The sequence below is a fragment of the Oncorhynchus kisutch genome, linkage group LG4, assembly GCF_002021735.2.
Source record: "Oncorhynchus kisutch isolate 150728-3 linkage group LG4, Okis_V2, whole genome shotgun sequence".
Lineage (NCBI taxonomy): Eukaryota > Metazoa > Chordata > Actinopteri > Salmoniformes > Salmonidae > Oncorhynchus > Oncorhynchus kisutch.
In genome coordinates this window covers 30,829,604-30,848,458 of record NC_034177.2, presented here as the reverse complement: position 1 = coordinate 30,848,458, position 18,855 = coordinate 30,829,604, and the positions used below count along the sequence as shown (strand labels likewise).

The 18,855-nt window shown below is 44.2% G+C and overlaps 1 protein-coding gene across 6 annotated transcripts in view; it reads left to right on the top strand.

Moving 5' to 3' along the window:
• The window catches only part of LOC109889365 (S phase cyclin A-associated protein in the endoplasmic reticulum), a 97,260-nt gene that overhangs the window by 11,848 nt on the left and 66,557 nt on the right, over positions 1–18,855 (top strand). For 2 of the 6 annotated variants that reach the window (XM_020480755.2, XM_031822782.1), the window contains exons 5-14: positions 8,574–8,674; positions 9,104–9,220; positions 11,002–11,129; positions 11,302–11,561; positions 15,353–15,676; positions 17,325–17,492; positions 17,646–17,709; positions 17,808–17,943; positions 18,085–18,196; positions 18,627–18,767. In XM_020480755.2, the coding sequence (XP_020336344.1) occupies positions 8,574–8,674; positions 9,104–9,220; positions 11,002–11,129; positions 11,302–11,561; positions 15,353–15,676; positions 17,325–17,492; positions 17,646–17,709; positions 17,808–17,943; positions 18,085–18,196; positions 18,627–18,767 (1,551 nt within the window). The remainder of the gene's footprint in view (positions 1–8,573; positions 8,675–9,103; positions 9,221–11,001; positions 11,130–11,301; positions 11,562–15,352; positions 15,677–17,324; positions 17,493–17,645; positions 17,710–17,807; positions 17,944–18,084; positions 18,197–18,626; positions 18,768–18,855) is intronic. The other 4 variants (XM_031822784.1, XM_020480758.2, XM_020480756.2 and 1 more) reach the window with 3 other exon arrangements.

Genomic DNA, 18,855 nt, shown 5'->3' with positions numbered 1-18,855 from the left:
TTTAGTTTAAAGAGACATTTTTACATTTCTGCAGGGAGTGTTAAGAACTGTGAGGAGATTTCAATAGTGTGCTTGTGTTTTTTGAATGAGACTAACAGACCAACAGAGACCATTCAGCACTTTCATCAACACTGGTTCATCTTTTGTGGTTCCCCCCCAGCCAGTAGAGCCTGCCGCAATCTGATTCATGCTTGTATATTGGTAATGTTCACATCTCTTGAACCCACATCCCCCAGGTCTAATTGGTTCTTATCAACCATTTGTTCCGTCCGGTTCCTGATTTATGACACATACTACACTACCGTGCAGGGGAGGAGGCTCTGAGTTCTCTTGAATGGAGAGCTACTGTAGAAGGCATCTACTGCATCATAAAGTATGACATTGGAGAAACTTCAAGGCAAAAACAGATAATTGACACACAATATATTGTTAGAAACTAAAAGTGAAATTGAATTGGCTTTCACTCATCTAAACGTTTTAATTGAATTATTACCAGAATGACCACCTTTTTACTGCTCACCAGGCTTCATTTGACCTCTATCTAGTGGGTTTAGATCTTTATGCAGTCCTCAGGAAATCTTAAGTATTTCTATTTAGGGGAGTAGTATTTGTGGGTAAGTGTTTTTAGTTTGTCATGAATGTAGTTGTTTTGCCTCCTTTCAGCTGTGGTCCCTTCAAAATCAAATGAAGTCGGCAGCAGCGGAGGACCTGGCTGATGCTGTTAACTAACTAATCAGCAGGCCTGCTGCTGGACACATCTTTCACTGGCCTGACTTGTCTATTAACTAAAAGCACTGTGAAGCTTTAGTCTCAATTACCACTCCCTCCACACTCCCCATCAATCACCAACGTCTGTTTCACTAGAGCTCTGCCTGGGCTGATTTCTGAGCAGGCAACAGACAGGCTCTAGCAGGGTTCGATACTGCAACCAAACAGTCACATTTTTAATTGTTCACTGTTTACTAGGTCACAGTTCTTGGTTCACTATTTTTTTTTTATTCAAACCGTAATGTGCAATTGACCAAAAATCGGAAGAGGCAACAACAGCACTGGAATGCCCCTGTCTGTGTGTGTCAGGGCTCGACATAGCCTATAGGGGAGGTTTTGGAAACCCTCTGGGCCAGTCCATCATAACCGTCAGTGGCCCACTTGGGCCCGTGGAAAAAAAAAATTGGGTAATAATGCTATACACTGAACAAAAATATAAATACAACATGTAAAGTGTTGGTCCCATGTTTCATGAGCTAAAATCAAAGGCTCAGAAATGTTCCGTATGCACAAAAAGCTTATTTCTCTCATTTTATGCACAAATTAGTTTACATCCCTGTTAGTGAGCATTTCTCCTTTGCCAAGATAATCCATCCACCTGACAGGTGTAGCATCTCAAGAAGGTGATTAAACAGCATGATCATTACACAGGTGCACCTTGTGCTGAGGACAATAAAAGGCCACTCTCTAAAATGTGCAGTTTTGTCACACAACACAATGCCACAGATGTTTCAAGTTGAGGGAATGTGCAATTGGAATGCTGACTGCAGGAATGTCCACCAGAGCAGATGACAGTGTTAATTTCTCTACTGTCGTTTTTGAGATTTTGGCAAGTATGTCCAACCGGCTTCAGAACCACAGACTACCGCGCCAGTCCAGGACTTCCACATCCGGTTTCTTCACCTGAGGGATCATCTGAGACCAGCCACCTGAAACTGTGGGTTTGCAAAACCAAATAATTTCTGCACAAACTGTCAAACAGTCTCAGGGAAGCTAATTTGGGTGCTCGGTGTCCTCACCAGGGTCTTGACCTGACTGCAGTTTGGCGTCATAACTGACTTCAGTGGGAACATGTTCACCTTCGATGGCCAATGGCACGCTGGAGAAGTGTGCTCTTCACGGATGAATCCCGGTTTCAACTGTTCCGGGCGTTGTGTGGATGAGCGTTTTGCTGATGTCAATGCTGTGAACCGAGTGCCCGTGGTGGCGGTGGGGTTATGGTATGGCAAGGCATAAACTACAGACAACAAACACAATTGCATTTTTATAGATGGCAGTTTGAAGGCACTGAGATACCGTGACAAGATCCTGAGGCCCATTGTCGTGCCGTTCATCTGCTGGCATCACCTCATGTTTCAGCATGATAATGCACGGCTCCATGTCGCAAGGATCTGTACACAATTCCTGGAAGCTGAAGCACTCCCAGTTCTTCCATGGCCTGCATACTCACCTGACATGTGACCCATTAAGCATGTTTGGGATGCTCTGGATCGACATGTACAACAGCGCATTCTAGTTCCCGCTAATATCCAGCAACTTTGCACAGCCATTGAGTAGGACAACATTCCACAATCAACAGCCTGAATCTAATGCTATGTGAAGCAAATGGTGGTCAGTCACACCAGATACTGATTTTTGAAATATGTTTATTTTTATCCATGGCCCTACCCCTTTTAAGGGGTCTGTGGCCAACAGATGCATATCTGTATTCCCAGTCATATGAAATCAATAGATTAGGGCCTAATGCATTTATTTCAATTGACTGATTTCCTTATATGATCTGTAACTCACTAAAATCTTAGAAATTGTTGCATCAAAGCTCATCACTAAGCTATGGATCCTGGGACTAAACACCTCCCTCTGACGCCCCCCCCCCCCCAGGTGGTGAGAGTAGGTAGCAACACATCTGCCACGCTGATCCTCAAATCTGGAGCTCCCCAGGGGTGCGTGCTCAGTCCCCTCCTGTATTCCCTGTTCACCCACGACAGCATGACCAGGCACGACTCCAACACCATCATTAAGTTTGCAGATGACACAACAGTGGTAGGCCTGATCAAAGACGAGACAGCCAATAGGGAGGAGGTCAGAGACCTGGCCGGGTGGTGCCATTATAACAACCTATCCCTCAACGTAACCAAGACCAAGGAGATGATTGTGGACTACAGGAAAAGGAGGTCGGAGCACACCCCCATTCTCATTGACGGGGCTGTAGTGGAGCAGGTTGAGAGCTTCAAGTTCCTTGGTGTCCACATCAACAACAAACTAGAATGGTCCAAACACACCAAGACAGCCATGAAGAGGGCACAACAAAGCCTATTCCCCTCAGGAAACTAAAAAGATTCGGCATGGGTCCTGAGATCCTCAAAAGGTTCTACAGCTGCAACATCAAGAGCATGGTTGCATCACTGCATGGTACGACAATTGCTCAACCTCTGACTGCAAGGCACTACAGAGAGTAGTGCGTACGGCCCAGTACATCACTGGGGCTAAGCTGCCTGCCATCCAGGACCTCTACACCAGGCGGTGTCAGAGGAAGGCCCTAAAAATTGCCATGGACCCCAGCCACCCCAGTCATAGACTGTTTTCTCTAGGTTGTGGACAGGTCTTTTATACTGATAACAAGTTCAAACAGGTGCCATTAATACAGGTAACGAGTGGAGGACAGAGGAGCCTCTTAAATAAGAAGTTACAGGTCTGTGAGAGACAGAAATATTGCTTGTTTGTAGGTGACCAAATACTTATTTTCCACCATAATTTGCAAATAAATTCATAAAAAATCCTACAATATGATTTTCTGGATTTTTTTTCCCTCATTTTGTCTGTCATAGTTGACGTGTACCTATGATGAAAATTACAGGCCTCATCTTTTTAAGTGGGAGAACTTGCACAATTGGTGGCTGACTAAATACTATTTTGCCCCACTGTATATACATAGTCACTTTAACTATACATTCATGTACATACTACCTCAATTGGGCCAACCAACCAGTGCTCCCGCACATTGGCTAACCGGGCGATCTGTATTGTGTCCCACCACCCGCCAACTCCTCTTTTATGCTACTGCTACTCTCTGTTCATCATATGCATAGTCACTTTAACCATATCTACATGTACATAGTACTACCTCAATCAGCCTGACTAACCGATGTCTGTATGTAACCTCGCTACGTTTTTAGCCTCGCTACTGTATGTAGCCTGTCTTTTTACTGTTTTATTTCTTTTCTTACCTATTGTTCACCTAATACCCTATTTTTCACTATTGGTTAGAGCTTGTAAGTAAGCATTTCACTGTAAGGCCTGTTTTATTTGGCGCACATGACAAATAAACTTTGACTTGAAACATCAGCTCATTGGTGGTTGTGAGATGCCGATCGGCAAGCTCCCGCTGAAACGTGCCCGTTGCCAAATACCGGAGGGTGGGTAGCACTTGGATGTGCACCGGAATGGCATTAGTAGTTTGCCTTTCTAAAATAGGTTTTAAATCATTGCAAAAATCCTGTTACATTGGTATTGGAAAACGATATCTGATAATGCAAAAAAAGTCCCACCTGTCTCTAAAATGCGCTAAGTGCAGCATGTGCCAAATCTTCCAACAGAACAAGATCAGCCATCAGCCATCTCTCACTCGTTTTCCCGTGTCAAATGATATGATCTAGCCTGTCAAGATACTGTATGTTGCATGAATTCAGAATGGAAATTATTACTCTTTCACAATTTCACACATTTTCAGCATGTATTTTCCTTACTCAGTAGGCTACGCTTGACAAGCAGTTCCCTTATTCCACCAGTTGGCATTGTGTATAAGCATGGTCATGACTGTGCGTACATTTTAACCACACTCTGAAGGGAAGGTTCATATTGATTGGCCCCTGGTATTTCAAAAGTCTTGGTTGAATATTTGCGATGCGCAATTCACTCATCATGGAATAGCCTGCCTTGAAAATCCTCTAGGCTCTTTTGGTCCTTGAAAATTAATTGAAGTTATGGTAGCCAAATTAGAAGTTCTACTTCTCTGATATAATTATTCTGTCATTTTAATTTCTGATCAGTTATGAGAGATGACGCTTAGGTGCTTTCGTTTGTTTTCCGCCGTTGAATGATGTTGTGCCAATCTGTAAAACCACATGTAGTTATTATCAAATGTATTTATATAGCCCTTCGTACATCAGCTGATATCTCAAAGTGCTGTACAGAAACCCAGCCTAAAACCCCAAACAGACAATGCAGGTGTTGAAGCACGTTGGCTAGGAAAAACTCCCTAGAAAGGCCAAAACCAAGGAAGAAACCTAGAGAGGAACCAGGCTATGAGGGGTGGCCAGTCCTCTTCTGGCTGTGCTGGGTGGAGATTATAACAGAACATGGCCAAGATGTTCAAATGTTCATAAATGACCAGCATGGTCAAATAATAATAATAATAATAATAATAATAATAATCACAGGCAGAACAGTTGAAACTGGAGCAGCAGCACGGTCAGGTGGACTGGGGACAGCAAGGAGTCATCATGCCAGGTAGTCCTGAGGCATGTCCTAGGGCTCAAGTCCTCCTCCGAGAGAGAAAGAGAGAATTAGAGAGAGCATAGTTTAAATTCACACAGGACACCGGATAAGACCGGAGAAGTACTCCAGATATAACAAACTGACCCTAGCCCCCTGACACATAAACTACTGCCGCATAAATACTGGAGGCTGAGACAGCAGGGGTCAGGAGACACTGTGAGCAAGACGAGTGTTGTTCAACTTGATTTTCCTTGTAAAGTTTCATTGCATAGGAAACTGCTTTTTGGTCACTTTCTCTTTTTTGAAACATGATACAGTAACCACTAACTCTTGAACATCTCAAATGGTGATACTGACTAGCTACCACATGGACAGACTTCATTAGTGTGTTTGTCTCGCATGCTGTCTATTTAGTCAGGCAATGGCCACATTATTCTGACATATTTTAAAATATAAAAATAACGTGAATGTCAATGCATAATGCAATTGGGTAGGCCTATTAAAAAGTGGTAATGCATACATTAATGCATACAGTCCCTGAAAATTTGAATTCAGTACTTGAAAAAGGCCTTGACTTTGACTTTCCAATGTCTGTATGAACCAGATATAGGTTACTTGCTCAGACGGCAAATGAAAGATAAAATCACCTACTATTGAAATGATGCAGTCTCGTTTTTTTTCCTGTCAGATCTTGACCCAGGACAGTATATTTTTCATTCCGGCAAATAGCTTTCTGTTGGCACTGGCCCAGTGTGCTGCCTGCTGTGTGCGGCAGCGCATAGGGTCTATATGTCTACCACGTTGTATAGCGGTTAGCATGCTAATGATAGAGTAACCAGTTTCTATTAGACAGAAAGGCAATTTTTAAAAGATAACTAACTACAAAGTAGTCTATGCTTACCTGGCAGAATCATGATTATTTGCATCAATCCTGTGGCAATTTGTTTTGAAAACTCCATCACGAGTGCCCTACAGAAACACAGCTAGCCAAACAACTGACTGGCTTGTGCACACCTGAATTGAAGGGTAACTAACTACGCACACAAAAAATTCAACATTTCTCACATTTTTTAAAGACTTGAAATGGTTTAAGCATTGTTGTGGACTTTGAAAAACAACACAATTGAATGTTCTATTAAAAAGTGAGATTTTTGAGAGCAAAATCCTGTTACTGTGGTATCCTTTTGGTATGAAGTATCATTTTTTCAAAAACTGACCTCTAGAGGATTTTTCAGAAAAGAACACATGGCACTTTAAAAACTGCAATAAATAATGTTGCACTTGTTATTTATTTATTATTATTTCAGTCTGTCTCCTTTCCTGTTACAGTAAATCTATCAAAATCAATGTAATAATGTTAGTGTAGAATCCTGTCAAGTCTTCCCATCCTAGTATGCCCCCTCTGTTTGTTTCACTAGAGCTCTGTGTTGGGCTGAGGGGACAGCCTCTAGTCTTCACAACTGACCCTGTTAGATGGCCTATAATAATTTAAAGAAATGTGACTCATTATGTAGCCTACCAGTTTGACTGCTATAAGATTTTGTATTTCGATAGCTACCTTCACAGAGGCTGGGAAATGAACAGTGGGTAGAGTTCTAGCTCCTAAACTCTGAGATTAGGTATCAGATGGACAATGAGGTGGCGTCACCAGACTCTTCCTGTGCCAGTAGCAAGAAATGATTACAAGCCAATTCAATTTGTCTTGGCCCCTCTAGTAATGTCATTGGTAATTTCAGCCCCACCTCTTGTGGTGGATCAGTGGGGCAGGGAGAAGTATTTTACTGAGCTCCTTTTGTCCTCCCTTGTTCTGGGCTGAATAGCGGGCCTCCTACCTGTGTGTGCGGGTGAGATGAGCTCCACTCACTGGGCCTGGCCCAGATAACCATCCCTCTCTGTTTTATAGAGGGGGGGTTTACTGGAGCCCCAGTGTGCTGTTAGATTGGAGTTGGATAGAGCCTCTGAGATTCTCCCCAAATAAAGACACTACAAAGGGGGCAGATATCTGTGCCACTCTCCTTCACTGGGGCTTAGCTTCCAAAGTGATTTATTTATTTATTTATTTCTGCCTAAAATGGCACCCATCTAACTGCATGTAGCTCAGGACCTGAAGCAAGGATATGCATATTCTTGATACCATTTGAAAGGAAATGTGAAATTAATATAGGAGAATATAACACATTAGATCTGGTAAAAGATAATATATACCAAAGAACATGCATTTTCTATTTAAATCTGCTGAATGCAAGAGAGGATTCTAGGTGTAATTTCGATTTTGTCCACAAGATGACAGTAGTGTGTGCTAAGCTTCAGACTGCTACAGTGAAGAATTACCTCACTACACAATATTTTTCATCAAGTCTACCAGGAGTTTACCCAAATGTGCCAAATTGGTCAATTTATACATTATACATCAATATATAACTATAGAGAACATACAAATACAAATAATTACACACTCCCAGCAGGGTAGCCTAGTGGTTAGAGCGTTGGACTAGTAATTGGAAGGTTGCAAGTTCAAACCCCTGAGCTGACAAGGTACAAATCTGTCGTTCTGCCCCTGAACAGCCAGTTAACCCACTGTTCCTAGGCCGTCATTGAAAATAATAATTTGTTCTTAACTGACTTGCCTAGTTAAATAAAGGTTAAAAAAAATGTAAAAAAAAAAAAATTAGATAGATAAAAATAGATTTTATCAAACGAAACTATGCTACATTTTATCTTTGGGACCCTCAGGATGACAAATGAGAGCAATATTACTGAATGTAAGTACATTATTTACCTTCAGTGGTGAGTGTATCAAATCAGTTGCCGTGATAAGTGTTTAGTTGTTGTGCACTATCCTCAAACATTAGTAGGGTATTTTCTTCTGTAATAGCTATTGTAAATTCGACACTGCAGTTAGATTGACAAGAATTTAAGATTTCTTGCCCATATAAGACATGTCTATGTCCCAGAAAGTTGGCTGTTGTATAAATTGTTTTCTAGTCACATTATCTCATATTGAGCAACAACCATCGACCAAGTAGTTTCTCATTGTCCTGATATGTTTGCATTTGTTTTATTTAACTAGGCAAGTCAGTTAAGAACAAATTCTTAGTTACAATGATGACCTACCAGGGAACAGTGGGTTAACTGCCTTGTTCAGAACAACAGATTTTTATCTTGTCAGCTCGGGGATTCAATCCAGCACCATTTCAGTTGCTGGCCCAACGCTCTAACCACTAGGCTACCTGCCTACCCGATATGTGGATGATGGCTCCACTGAAATGTCCCCCTGTCTGTGTCTAAAAGACATGTCTTTATTTCAGGAGGTGCTGATGATGTTGGACAACTATGTGCGGGACTTTAAAGCTCTAATTGACTGGATCCAGCTGCAGGAGAAGTTGGAGAAAACAGATGCCCAGAACAGGTGATCTATCTATGCCTTGGCTCTCTTCTTTTCTCTCTCTGGCTCGCTCGCTCGCTCCCTGAGGGGAACCTCTAAGTGCCATCTCTGCTCCCTGGCTTTGAGTCTCAAACACACTAGATCAATCAATAGGCTTGCCTTGGCTGTAATTCAAGGTGATCCACCCGTTTATTGGCTCCTCTTTAACACAATGACCACAACACCATTTTAAATGGGTATAAAAATCCAAGCTTTTAAGTTGCCTCCCAAGTTGTACATTTTAAAGTAGGCTGTTAATCGGTCAGTCAACCTGCAACTTTTGTGTATGTTTCTGTGTTCCCATAAGTTAAATTGTTTTTATCTAAAGTGAGATCCAAATCTCCCCCTATGGTACTACAGTATATTACAATTTTATATATATATTTTTATTTTATTTGTCCTCTCTGAATCCAGACCCACGTCTTTGGCTTGGGAAGTGCGTAAGATGTCCCCAGGTCGTCATGTGATGCCCAGCCCCTCATCTGACAGGATTGTCCACTCACCTAGTGGTCGCCGCGCCCTAAACTTTGGGTAAGATTTCTCCAACTCTTTTCTGGTTTGAACTCAAAGTGCTTACCATCATATTAATGTAATGACTGCCAGTCATTATGAACACACACCATTATACGGCAGTCATCAAAATCCCTCCTCACTTTACTCCCCATCAGCACATTCTGGGCAGCAGCATGTCCTCTGTTTCCTCTCAGCTATATTCTGTGTAATACAGTCAGCCATCATTACATGTTCACAGTTGGAGTAAAGGGAACAGCAATGCTAATTTGATAAAAAAATAGCATTAGAAACTTCTAATTAATAAATCAATGTGCAATATGATGTGCCAACTGGTCTGGGTTGGTAGTGGCTGCTCTGTGATCTGCTGGTAAGGGGATTGATTGCTGATGTTGAGGCATTTGTTTAATGTAATTTGTCAAGTCTCACTAGCCACGCCACAGAAACAGTGGGAGGTATAGATAAAAGTGTGGTTAAAGACTGCTGAACCATCGGTTCAATATGTGCGGTGCCCTGTAATCGGATGCTCCAGGAAATGGGTATTGATCATTAGGGAGGTTTGTAGACCCTGAGTGTGTAGGGAGGAAAGCCTGGGTCAGACACCAGCCTGGGTGAGGCAGATGGCGCTGCTCACCTTATGGTCACCTCTTATTACTCTTGCTAGAGTAGTCAGTGACGTCACAGCCATTATTTAGAACAGTGGTCACCGACCGGTCGATCTTCAATGCATTCCTAGTCTATTTATTTATTGTTATTTGTGTTGCTCTGTTGGCGGTACAGTAGGTGCACTTGATTCAGAGGCCCTGTGCACCTTAAGCAAAGTGTTGCCATTTTGAACCACTTAATTTGTTTGAAAAGAGGACCGGGAGATCTGTGCACATACTGCGCTGGCCAATAGGATAGCTCAAATCACCTTGCCTATGTCTTCCATGACCCTAGCCACAGTTTGATACTAGCCTTCCTGAGATTTCATAACTTTTAAAATCATGACCGGAGAGAAACTGTCAAAGAATATACCAAAGCGCTGCAGTTTTTATGAGTGAGTTTATGTCCAATTTCATTCAGCACTGTCAACACTGTTTTTGTTCAACACTATTACGAAGCATAAAACGTGCTTCTCCCTACTTCCACTCGTGCTGCAGCTGCAATGAATGAGTAGCCAGGTGTATCGATAGCCCTGCATTTTTATTATTAGCATCTTGTGTATTTTAATATTGAGGAATATTTCACTTTCTCTGGTCATAGCAACAACATGAATTTGTGCATGAGGCAGATGCGGTGCTACTTGAGTTTCGCCATCAGGTGGAAGACTGTTCCCTTTCTGGTCAGTCTCACCCGAGGAAAGGAAGTAGAGAGCAGGGATTGTGAGAGGCAGACCCTCTGCTGCTCTCTCCCTCCCTCTGCTGAGACTAAAAACTGAACTTCAGTGCGTTCAAGACAACTGGGAACACTGGAAGAAAAAAAACTAGCTCCCTCCGGGGAAAATCGTTTTGAACGGTCATCCAACTTAGTTTCCATCTTTCTAGAATGTAACATTAATGTCATGTAAAAAAATTAAAAAAGTAATGTAAAAAATTAATCTGAGTGGTGGATCGATGCTAGCTTTTTGACTGCGAAAGTGATCTCGACTCAGAAAAGGTTGGTGACCACTGGTTTAAAATGTACTGTTGGACCGGCAGTTGTGTAGAGGAGAAGCTGTCTATTAAAACAAATAATTTATACTGATCTCTGTGGTGAAATGCTTCTGTGTATGTTGACATTGTGCTCATCTGGTTTTGAGTGATTTGTGTTCATCTCTCCAGTGGTCCTCCACCCACACTGGCCGTAGCTCGTCTGTCCCACACAGGCCCCAGCTGGGCTGACCGGGTCAAGTCCTCCCAGTCACTTCCTGTCCCCAGCCAAGTCAACAACTATCCCGCAGAGAAACCAGGTAAGCAGAGTCCCCGCATGAAATTTAGAGGCTGCACTATATGATCCTTACATGGTTTCGTGTTTTTTTAAATAATTGGTGCATGTAAACCCCTCAGGGTGTGTATCCTCTTATGATTGATGTTTGCGGAGCAACACTTCTAATGAGTGTGTGTGTCCTTCACTGTGTACAGGTAAGAAGGACTCTGATGGCTGGGAGACAGTACAGCGTGGGCGTCCGGCACGGCCTCGCTCTGCCGCCATCGTAGCGAAGGTCAGCCCGGTGCTGGCCCACATCAGCCCTAAAGATGATATTAACAAGGAGAACCAGCAGCCCCCTGGCAGGCCCTGCCCCCTGGACAAAGACGAGGGTCAGTGTGAACAACCAATCCCTGAGGAGCCCGACCCCCTGGAGGAGATGACAGGAGACTCAGAGAAGGGTCACATGATGGAGGTAGGGATGGGGGTTAAAATAATTTTACTATTCGAATAGTGGCATGTATTTTTGTCGGATAACATGTTTTTTTTGTGTATTTTTTTCATGTACGTAGCTACGTTTTTAAAACTGAGCACTGCTGCGTGAGGGAGAGAGGCTGGCGCACTTTCAGACCCTTCTTCTCTAATGCTGCAGCTTCGAAGGGCTGTGTGTGTAGCGAGGAGACTGAGTGAGAGCGACAGAGATGCCAAGGAAACTCGGTTACAGCCAAGACTAGCTAACTTATAGCAGCCACAATGTTATTTATCATCCTGTAAAACAGTGCCTGTCTTGACTGTAGTAGCATAGAGAAGCTAGCTAGGCTAATTGAGGCCACAAGCTGTGCTTTCTCCCCAACCCCATTCAGATAAAACAACTGCCTACCTGTTGGTTGCTCGTTGTATCCTACTCCTTCAGCTGTTATTTACAAAAATACATAGGTGCACGATATCTAAGGAAGTCTCGAGGTTTTGCTTGCCTGAGGTAGTGTGTTCTACAGCTTATCATGAAATACTCTATCTACCTAGAGAGTTTTCATCTGTATTTTTTGTAGCTGTCTACATACCACCACAGACTGATGCTAGCACTAAGACCGCACGGAATGAGCTGTATTTCGCCATAAGCAAACAGGAAAACCGCTCACCCAGAGGCGGTGCTCCTAGTAGTCGGGGACTTTAATGCAGGGAAACTTAAATCTGTCTTACCAAATTTCTATCAGCATGTTAAATGTGCAACCAGAGGGGAAAAAAACTCTGGACCACTTTTACTCCACACACAGATGCGTACAGAGCTCTCACTCACCCTCTATTTAGCAAATCTGACCATAATTATATCCTCCTGATTCTTGCTTACAAGCAAAAATTTAAAGCAGGATGCACCAGTGATTCGATCAATAAAAAAGTGGTCAGATGATGCAGATGCTAAGCTACAGGACTGTTTTGTTAGCACAGACTGGAATATGTTCTGGGATTCCTCTGATTACATTGAGGAGTACACCACATCAGTCATTGGCTTCATCAATAAGTGCATCGACGACGTCGTCCCCACTGTGACCGTACGTAATACCCCAACCAGAAGCTATGGATTACAGGCAACATTCGCACTGAGCTAAAGGGCAGAGCTGCTGCTTTCAAGGAGCGGGACTCTAACCCCAGTTGCAGAGGGAGGTGTTTATAAGAAATCGTGCAAAGCCCTCCGACGAACCATCAAACAGGCAAAGCGTCAATACAGGACTCGAATCGTACTACACCGGCGTTGATGCTTGTCGGATGTGGCAGGGCTTGCAATCCATTACAGACTACAAAGGCAAGCACAGTCGAGGTCTGCCCAGTGACATGAGCTAAACTACTTTTACGCTCGCTTCGAGGCAAATAACACTGAAACATGCATGAGAGCACTAGCTTTTCTGGAAGACTATGTGATCACACTCTCCACAGCCAATGTGAGTAAGACCTTTAACATGGTCAACATTCACGAGGCTGCAGGGCCGGACGGATTACCAGGATGTGTACTGCATGCATGAGCTGACCAACTGGCAAGTGTCTTCATTGACATTTTCAACTTCTCCCTGTCCGAGTCTGTAATACCAACATACCAACATGTGTTAAGCAGACCACCACAGTCCCTGAGCACTAAGGTAACCTGCCAAAATGACTACCGACCCATTGCACTCACGTCTGTAGCCATGAAATGCTTTGGAATGCTGGTCATGGCTCACCACAACACCATTGTCCCAGAAACCCTAGACCCACTCCAATTTCCATACTGCCCTAAGAGATCCACAGATGATGCAATCTCTAGTGAACGCCACACTGCCCTTTCCCACCTGGGCAAAAGGAACACCTTTGTGAGAATGCTATTCATTGACTACAGCTCAGCGTTCAACACCATAGTGCCCTCAAAGCTCATCACTAAGCTACGGAACCTGGGACTAAACACCTCCCTCTGCGACTGGATCCTGGACTTCCTGACGGGCCGCCCCCAGGTGGTAAGGGTAGGTAACAACACATCTGCCACGCTGATCCTCAACACGGCCCCTCAGGGGTGCGTTCTCTGTCCCCTCGTGTACTCCCTGTTCACTCATGACTGCACGGCCAAGCACTACTCCAACACCATCATTAAGTTTGCCGATGACACAACAGTGGTAGGCCTGATCACCGACAACGATGAGAAAGCCTATAGGGAGGAGGTCAGAGACCTGGCCATGTGGTGCCAGACAACCTCTCCCTCAATGTGATCAAGACAAAGGAGATGATTGTGGACTACAGGAAAAGGAGGACTGAGCACGCCACCATTCTCATCGACGGGGCTGTAGTGGAGCAGGTTGAGAGCTTCAAGGTCCTTGGTGTCCACATCACCAACAAACTAACATAGTCAAAGCACACCAAGATAGTCGTGAAGAGGGCACGACAAAATTGTCAGGCTCCAGCCTCATAGAGTGTTTTCTCTGCTACTGCACTGCAAGCAATACTGGAGCGCCAAGTCTAGGTCCAAGAGGCTTCTAAACAGATTCTACCCCCAAGCCATAAGACTCCTGAACATCTAATAAAATGGCCACCCAGACTATTTGCATTGCCTCGCCTCCCCCTCTTTTACACCGTTGCTACTCTCTGTTGTTATCATCTATGGATAGTCATGTTAATTACTCTTCCTACATGTACATACTACCTCAGCTAACCGGTGCCGCTGCACATTGACTCTGTACCGGTACCCCCTTGTATATAGTCTCGCTATTGTTATCTTAGTGCTGCTCTTTAATTACTTGTTACTTTTATTTCTTATTCATATATTTTTTTAACTGCGTTGTTGGCTAGGGGCTCATAAGTAAGCATTTCACTGTAAGGTCTACCTACACATGTTGTATTCGGCACATGTGGCTAATAAAATTGGATTTGATTCTCATTTCGCTAACTTTTAATTCTGTAATTGTATTCCATCTTGCGCTGCGGGAGTGAACTCTCACTCCACTTGCTACACATTTAGCCTTTTTGCCACTTTGATTGGCCAACATAAGCTACACACGTGATGGCTAGCGGTCTTTTTATGGGGAGCACTGTGCATCCAAATTCTATTGAAGAGTTTGTTTTATTAAATTAATCATTTGAAATGTCATGGTATGTCCTTGTCTAAGAATGTCACATTGATATTTCAATTTAATTTAGAAAAAGCCTTTTTAGTCAAATCAGGTAAAGAAAAATGTATTTGCAAAAATGAATACTCACACAAGTATTCTAATACTAACGTCTGTTCGGATATTCAAATAACCGTGCACATCCCTAGTACTGAGCCCTGAAGTCACTCACCCTCCCAGCAGTCCCCAGATATCAATTATTCAGGACGACAGGAGACGTGGAGCAGAGTAACACAAGACCGTTTTATCACTTACATTGTTTTGGTTTTGGGCTCCACATTATTCATAGACAACCTTTCCAGACAGGGCATATCAGTTTTAACACAATTGCTCGTACACTGACACTTCAGAAGCAGAAATATGCTATTTTCCCTCTCATTAAATAAATACTCATTGCCTCAGAACACACTGGGTATGGGTGTATTCTAGGCATTGCTTATTTGAAATACACATTTCATGTATTTCCACATTGTGTTTATTTGATGTTTTGATGAGAATTGAATGTTTAGGGCATGTTATTGCCAACCTCCTTGCATGATGTGTGTTTTCAGCTGTGTTTAATCTTTTTGTTTTTTACTGCTCTCATGAAATGTTTGGAATATGCATGCCTTGAATGGTGTGTGTGATTGTGTTGGTACAGCCCCCATCAGACAGTGCGCAAGACTCGGGGCATTGTGTCAACACACCCTGTGAGGACGCGCCTCCCCCCATACCAGCCCCTACCCTTTACCTTACCCAGGACCCAGACCCTACGATATTCCTAGCCTTATCCCTACCAGTCCCTGCCCTAGCTCTCCCTCCATCCCTAGACCCAGCCCAGACGGACGGGCCCTGTGCTCTGGGGGACAAGGGGACTGCGGGGGGCACGTCACAGGGCATGGCAACATCTGCTCCAGGACCGGCTGAGGCTCCCATGGCAGCGGTGAAACTGGAGAGTGTGCTGGACCCCAAAGAGCTTTCCACTGTGAGTGCTGAGAGATGGAGGAGCAGAGGGAGGGGAGGGCTCAGGGCAGGGGGTCATGGATCCCCCATGGACCTTCAGCGCCTAAACAAAGTCAATCTACAGAGCCTCCAGCCACATTGTGCTAACATGACAGGCGGCACAGCCCCCTCAGAAAAGCCCCGTGCCAGGTAGGCAGGACAGTTTGTGTGGGGGTGTTGGTGGTTGGCTGTGAGAGGATGTCCATGGGGCTCTTGTTGTGAGAGCTCAGAAAGCAGTGTCTATCATGCTTGTTGCTGGTACTCCTGAAGTGGCTGGCCCAGTTGTTATGCTGTGTTGAGGAAGTGGCCACTAATCAAAACGACTGTGCTTTGAGCTGAAATGGTGCGAACCTGTGACAGGGTATCCAGTTCAGGGACAGGTTCAGCCCAAAGGGCCAGGGATCATGGCATGTGTACAATGGCTGTGTCAGGTATTAGTTTGTTTTCTGTCTCCATTGTGCATTAAGTGATCAGCAACTGTCCTGTGTCAGGTTTATTACTGCCTCATTTGGCATCATATGTAGTCTCTGGAGTTAATTGAGGAGAACCTCCTTCACTAGCAGGGCTACTGTCATAGATACCTCCACAGCAACTGAACCTCTTCTGAAGGCCATTCATTATACCTAGAGATGGAGGGCTTCTAAATGGTCTACAGGGAAGTTATCTAAGCTCAGATCAAACACAGGCAGACCTGGTCTTAGTGCTGGGCCAGGCCAGACGCCTCTTTGGGTGGCTCAGATAAGCCCAGTGCTGTTTAGACTGCACTGCAGGCCCCTAGTTAGAGAGAAACTGCCTCAGTGGTGAGAGAAACCTCTCCCTCATTAAGTTAGACTGGAGCTCTGGCCTCTCTGGACTGGAGTGCTGTTAACTGTCTGTCCTCCCTGATAGTGATTGGATGGCAAGTAGCCTAGAGGTTAAGAGTGTAACTGAAAGGTTGCTGAGTCAAATCCCCGATCCGACAAGGTGAAAAACCTGTCTGTGCCGTTGAGCAAGGCACTTAACCATAAATGTTCCTGTAAGTCGCTCTAAATAAGAGCGTTTTCAAATTTACTAAAATGTAAATGTAATTTGTGACTAAGGAAAGGCAGTTTGTCAAGTTCATGTTGTAAGTGTAAAGACTAATAGAAATGGAGACATTTTGGGCTTCATCAGGCTGTTTAGACTATTTATTCCTACACCATGTCAGTGAATTGGTCCCATGGTTGTGCCTCCTTCCACCATTTCATCATTCTCACAGGGAACTTGTTCTGCATGACTCCTGAATGCTTCCTCACCTGTGATCTTGTGATTGATCGTGTGGTGCGGTTTGTGCTTTTGGGTTTGATGTTCTTTTCTGTTTTTACATGTTATGATACTAAGGGTCTTGGGAACTTTTCTAAATAGTACCTTTAGAGCTGTATGAAATTAAGAGTCATTGTTCTTGAATATAAAATTCATGGAATCTTTTAAGTTGATCACACCAAGCCCACCAGTATATACATGTAATAACATATTTCAAAATCTTGATAAAAGCAATAGACAACATTCCTGCATTTTAGAGAGGTGCAGATAGACCCTGACTGCCAGTGAGCTTAGTGAAACCTGAATGAGTAAGAAAGTGCTGTATGTGAGCGTGTGTGCCGTGTGTCCAGCCCCAGTCCATGGCAGAGGTCCTGGCAAAGAAGGAGGAGCTGGCTGACCGCCTGGAGAAGGCCAACGAGGAGGCTATCGCCAGCGCCATCGCTGAAGAGGAACAGCTGACCAGAGAGATCCAAGCTGAGAACAATGACCTGGAGACTGACAATGAGAGTGACTTCTCTGTAAGACACATACCTCACACTCTCTCAATTTTCTTTGGTCATATGAAGTGCTTTTGAAGTGGTAGGATCTCTTTCCCCCAGGTCTTGAGTTTTTCTCGCCTTGTAATATCCATATGATTGCCAGTGATCGTGAACTGATTATCTCTCCCCCAGGCCAGCATTGGCAGTGGAGGTGGATTCAACATGGATTGGAGTGACATGCTAGCCGACTATGACGGTAAATCTCTTTTCTGTTTAACTGTAATATATCTAATCTAAGGAGATGGGTTGAGTGTTGATGCTCTTGCTAAAGACACAGATGTGGTCAATGTCCAGACTCGCCTCTCTCTGCAGCGCGGGAGCCGTGGCGTCAGAGCACCTCCTGGGGGGACATCGTGGAGGAGGAGCCTTCCAGACCACCTGGCCATGGAATCCACATGCACGAGAAACTGTCCTCCCCATCTCGCAAAAGGTGAGACACACACCCTCATGTCACTCTGATGTTTGTCAGAGAAAAGATCTTGGTGCATGTCAAAGTTCGCTCCTATTTTGAACGACTGGGGGAGAGGACAGGATGGCAGGTGTAAGTTGTTTTTTCTGTCTTATTTGGCAGAACCATCGCAGAGTCTAAGAAAAAACATGAAGAGAAGCAGCTGAAGGCCCAGCAGCTCCGAGATAAACTGCGAGATGAGAAGACTCACAAACTGCAGAAGCTCCTGGAGAGGGTGAGTGGCCATACAGAGCCAACAGGAAACACCACAGCCTTGCTTAGCCCAGCTCAGCCTGGCCACGTGGAGAGCTTCTGTCAGCACACTGCCAAATAGAATCACTAAATAACAGAGGCCAGCTCTCAGTCTCTCTCAGCCCAGCTGGCCACAGACACGTCTGGGAGAGACGTAGCCCAAACTCAACAATCTTTCATGACGTTTGTTTTTGTTCTCCAGGCCCTCATGAGATGAGTGTGCCCTTCAATAATCTTGAGTATTAACCACATAAGTACATGAAGTGGTGTATATTCACATGAATCCCTGTGGACATCGTACCAGAGCGGGTAGCAGCAAATGCTTTGAATGCAAGACACCATAATAGTGTCTGCCTTGGTTAGAGAATGTACATGAGTAAAATGAGCTGACCCATGCTGTCTTTCCCTCACAGGAGAAGGAGGTCAGGAAATGGAAGGAGGAGTTGTTGGACCAGCGGCGGAGGATGATGGAGGAGAAGTTACTCCATGCAGAGTTCAAGCGGGAGCTGCAGCTCCAGGCCATAGTGAAGAAGGCTCAGGAGGAGGAGGCCAAGGTACAGGACTGACCCCTAGGACTCTGCACACCTAGCTACATGTCCAAGAGTTGAAGTATTTTCCTAATCTAATGTTTCTTTTGATAAT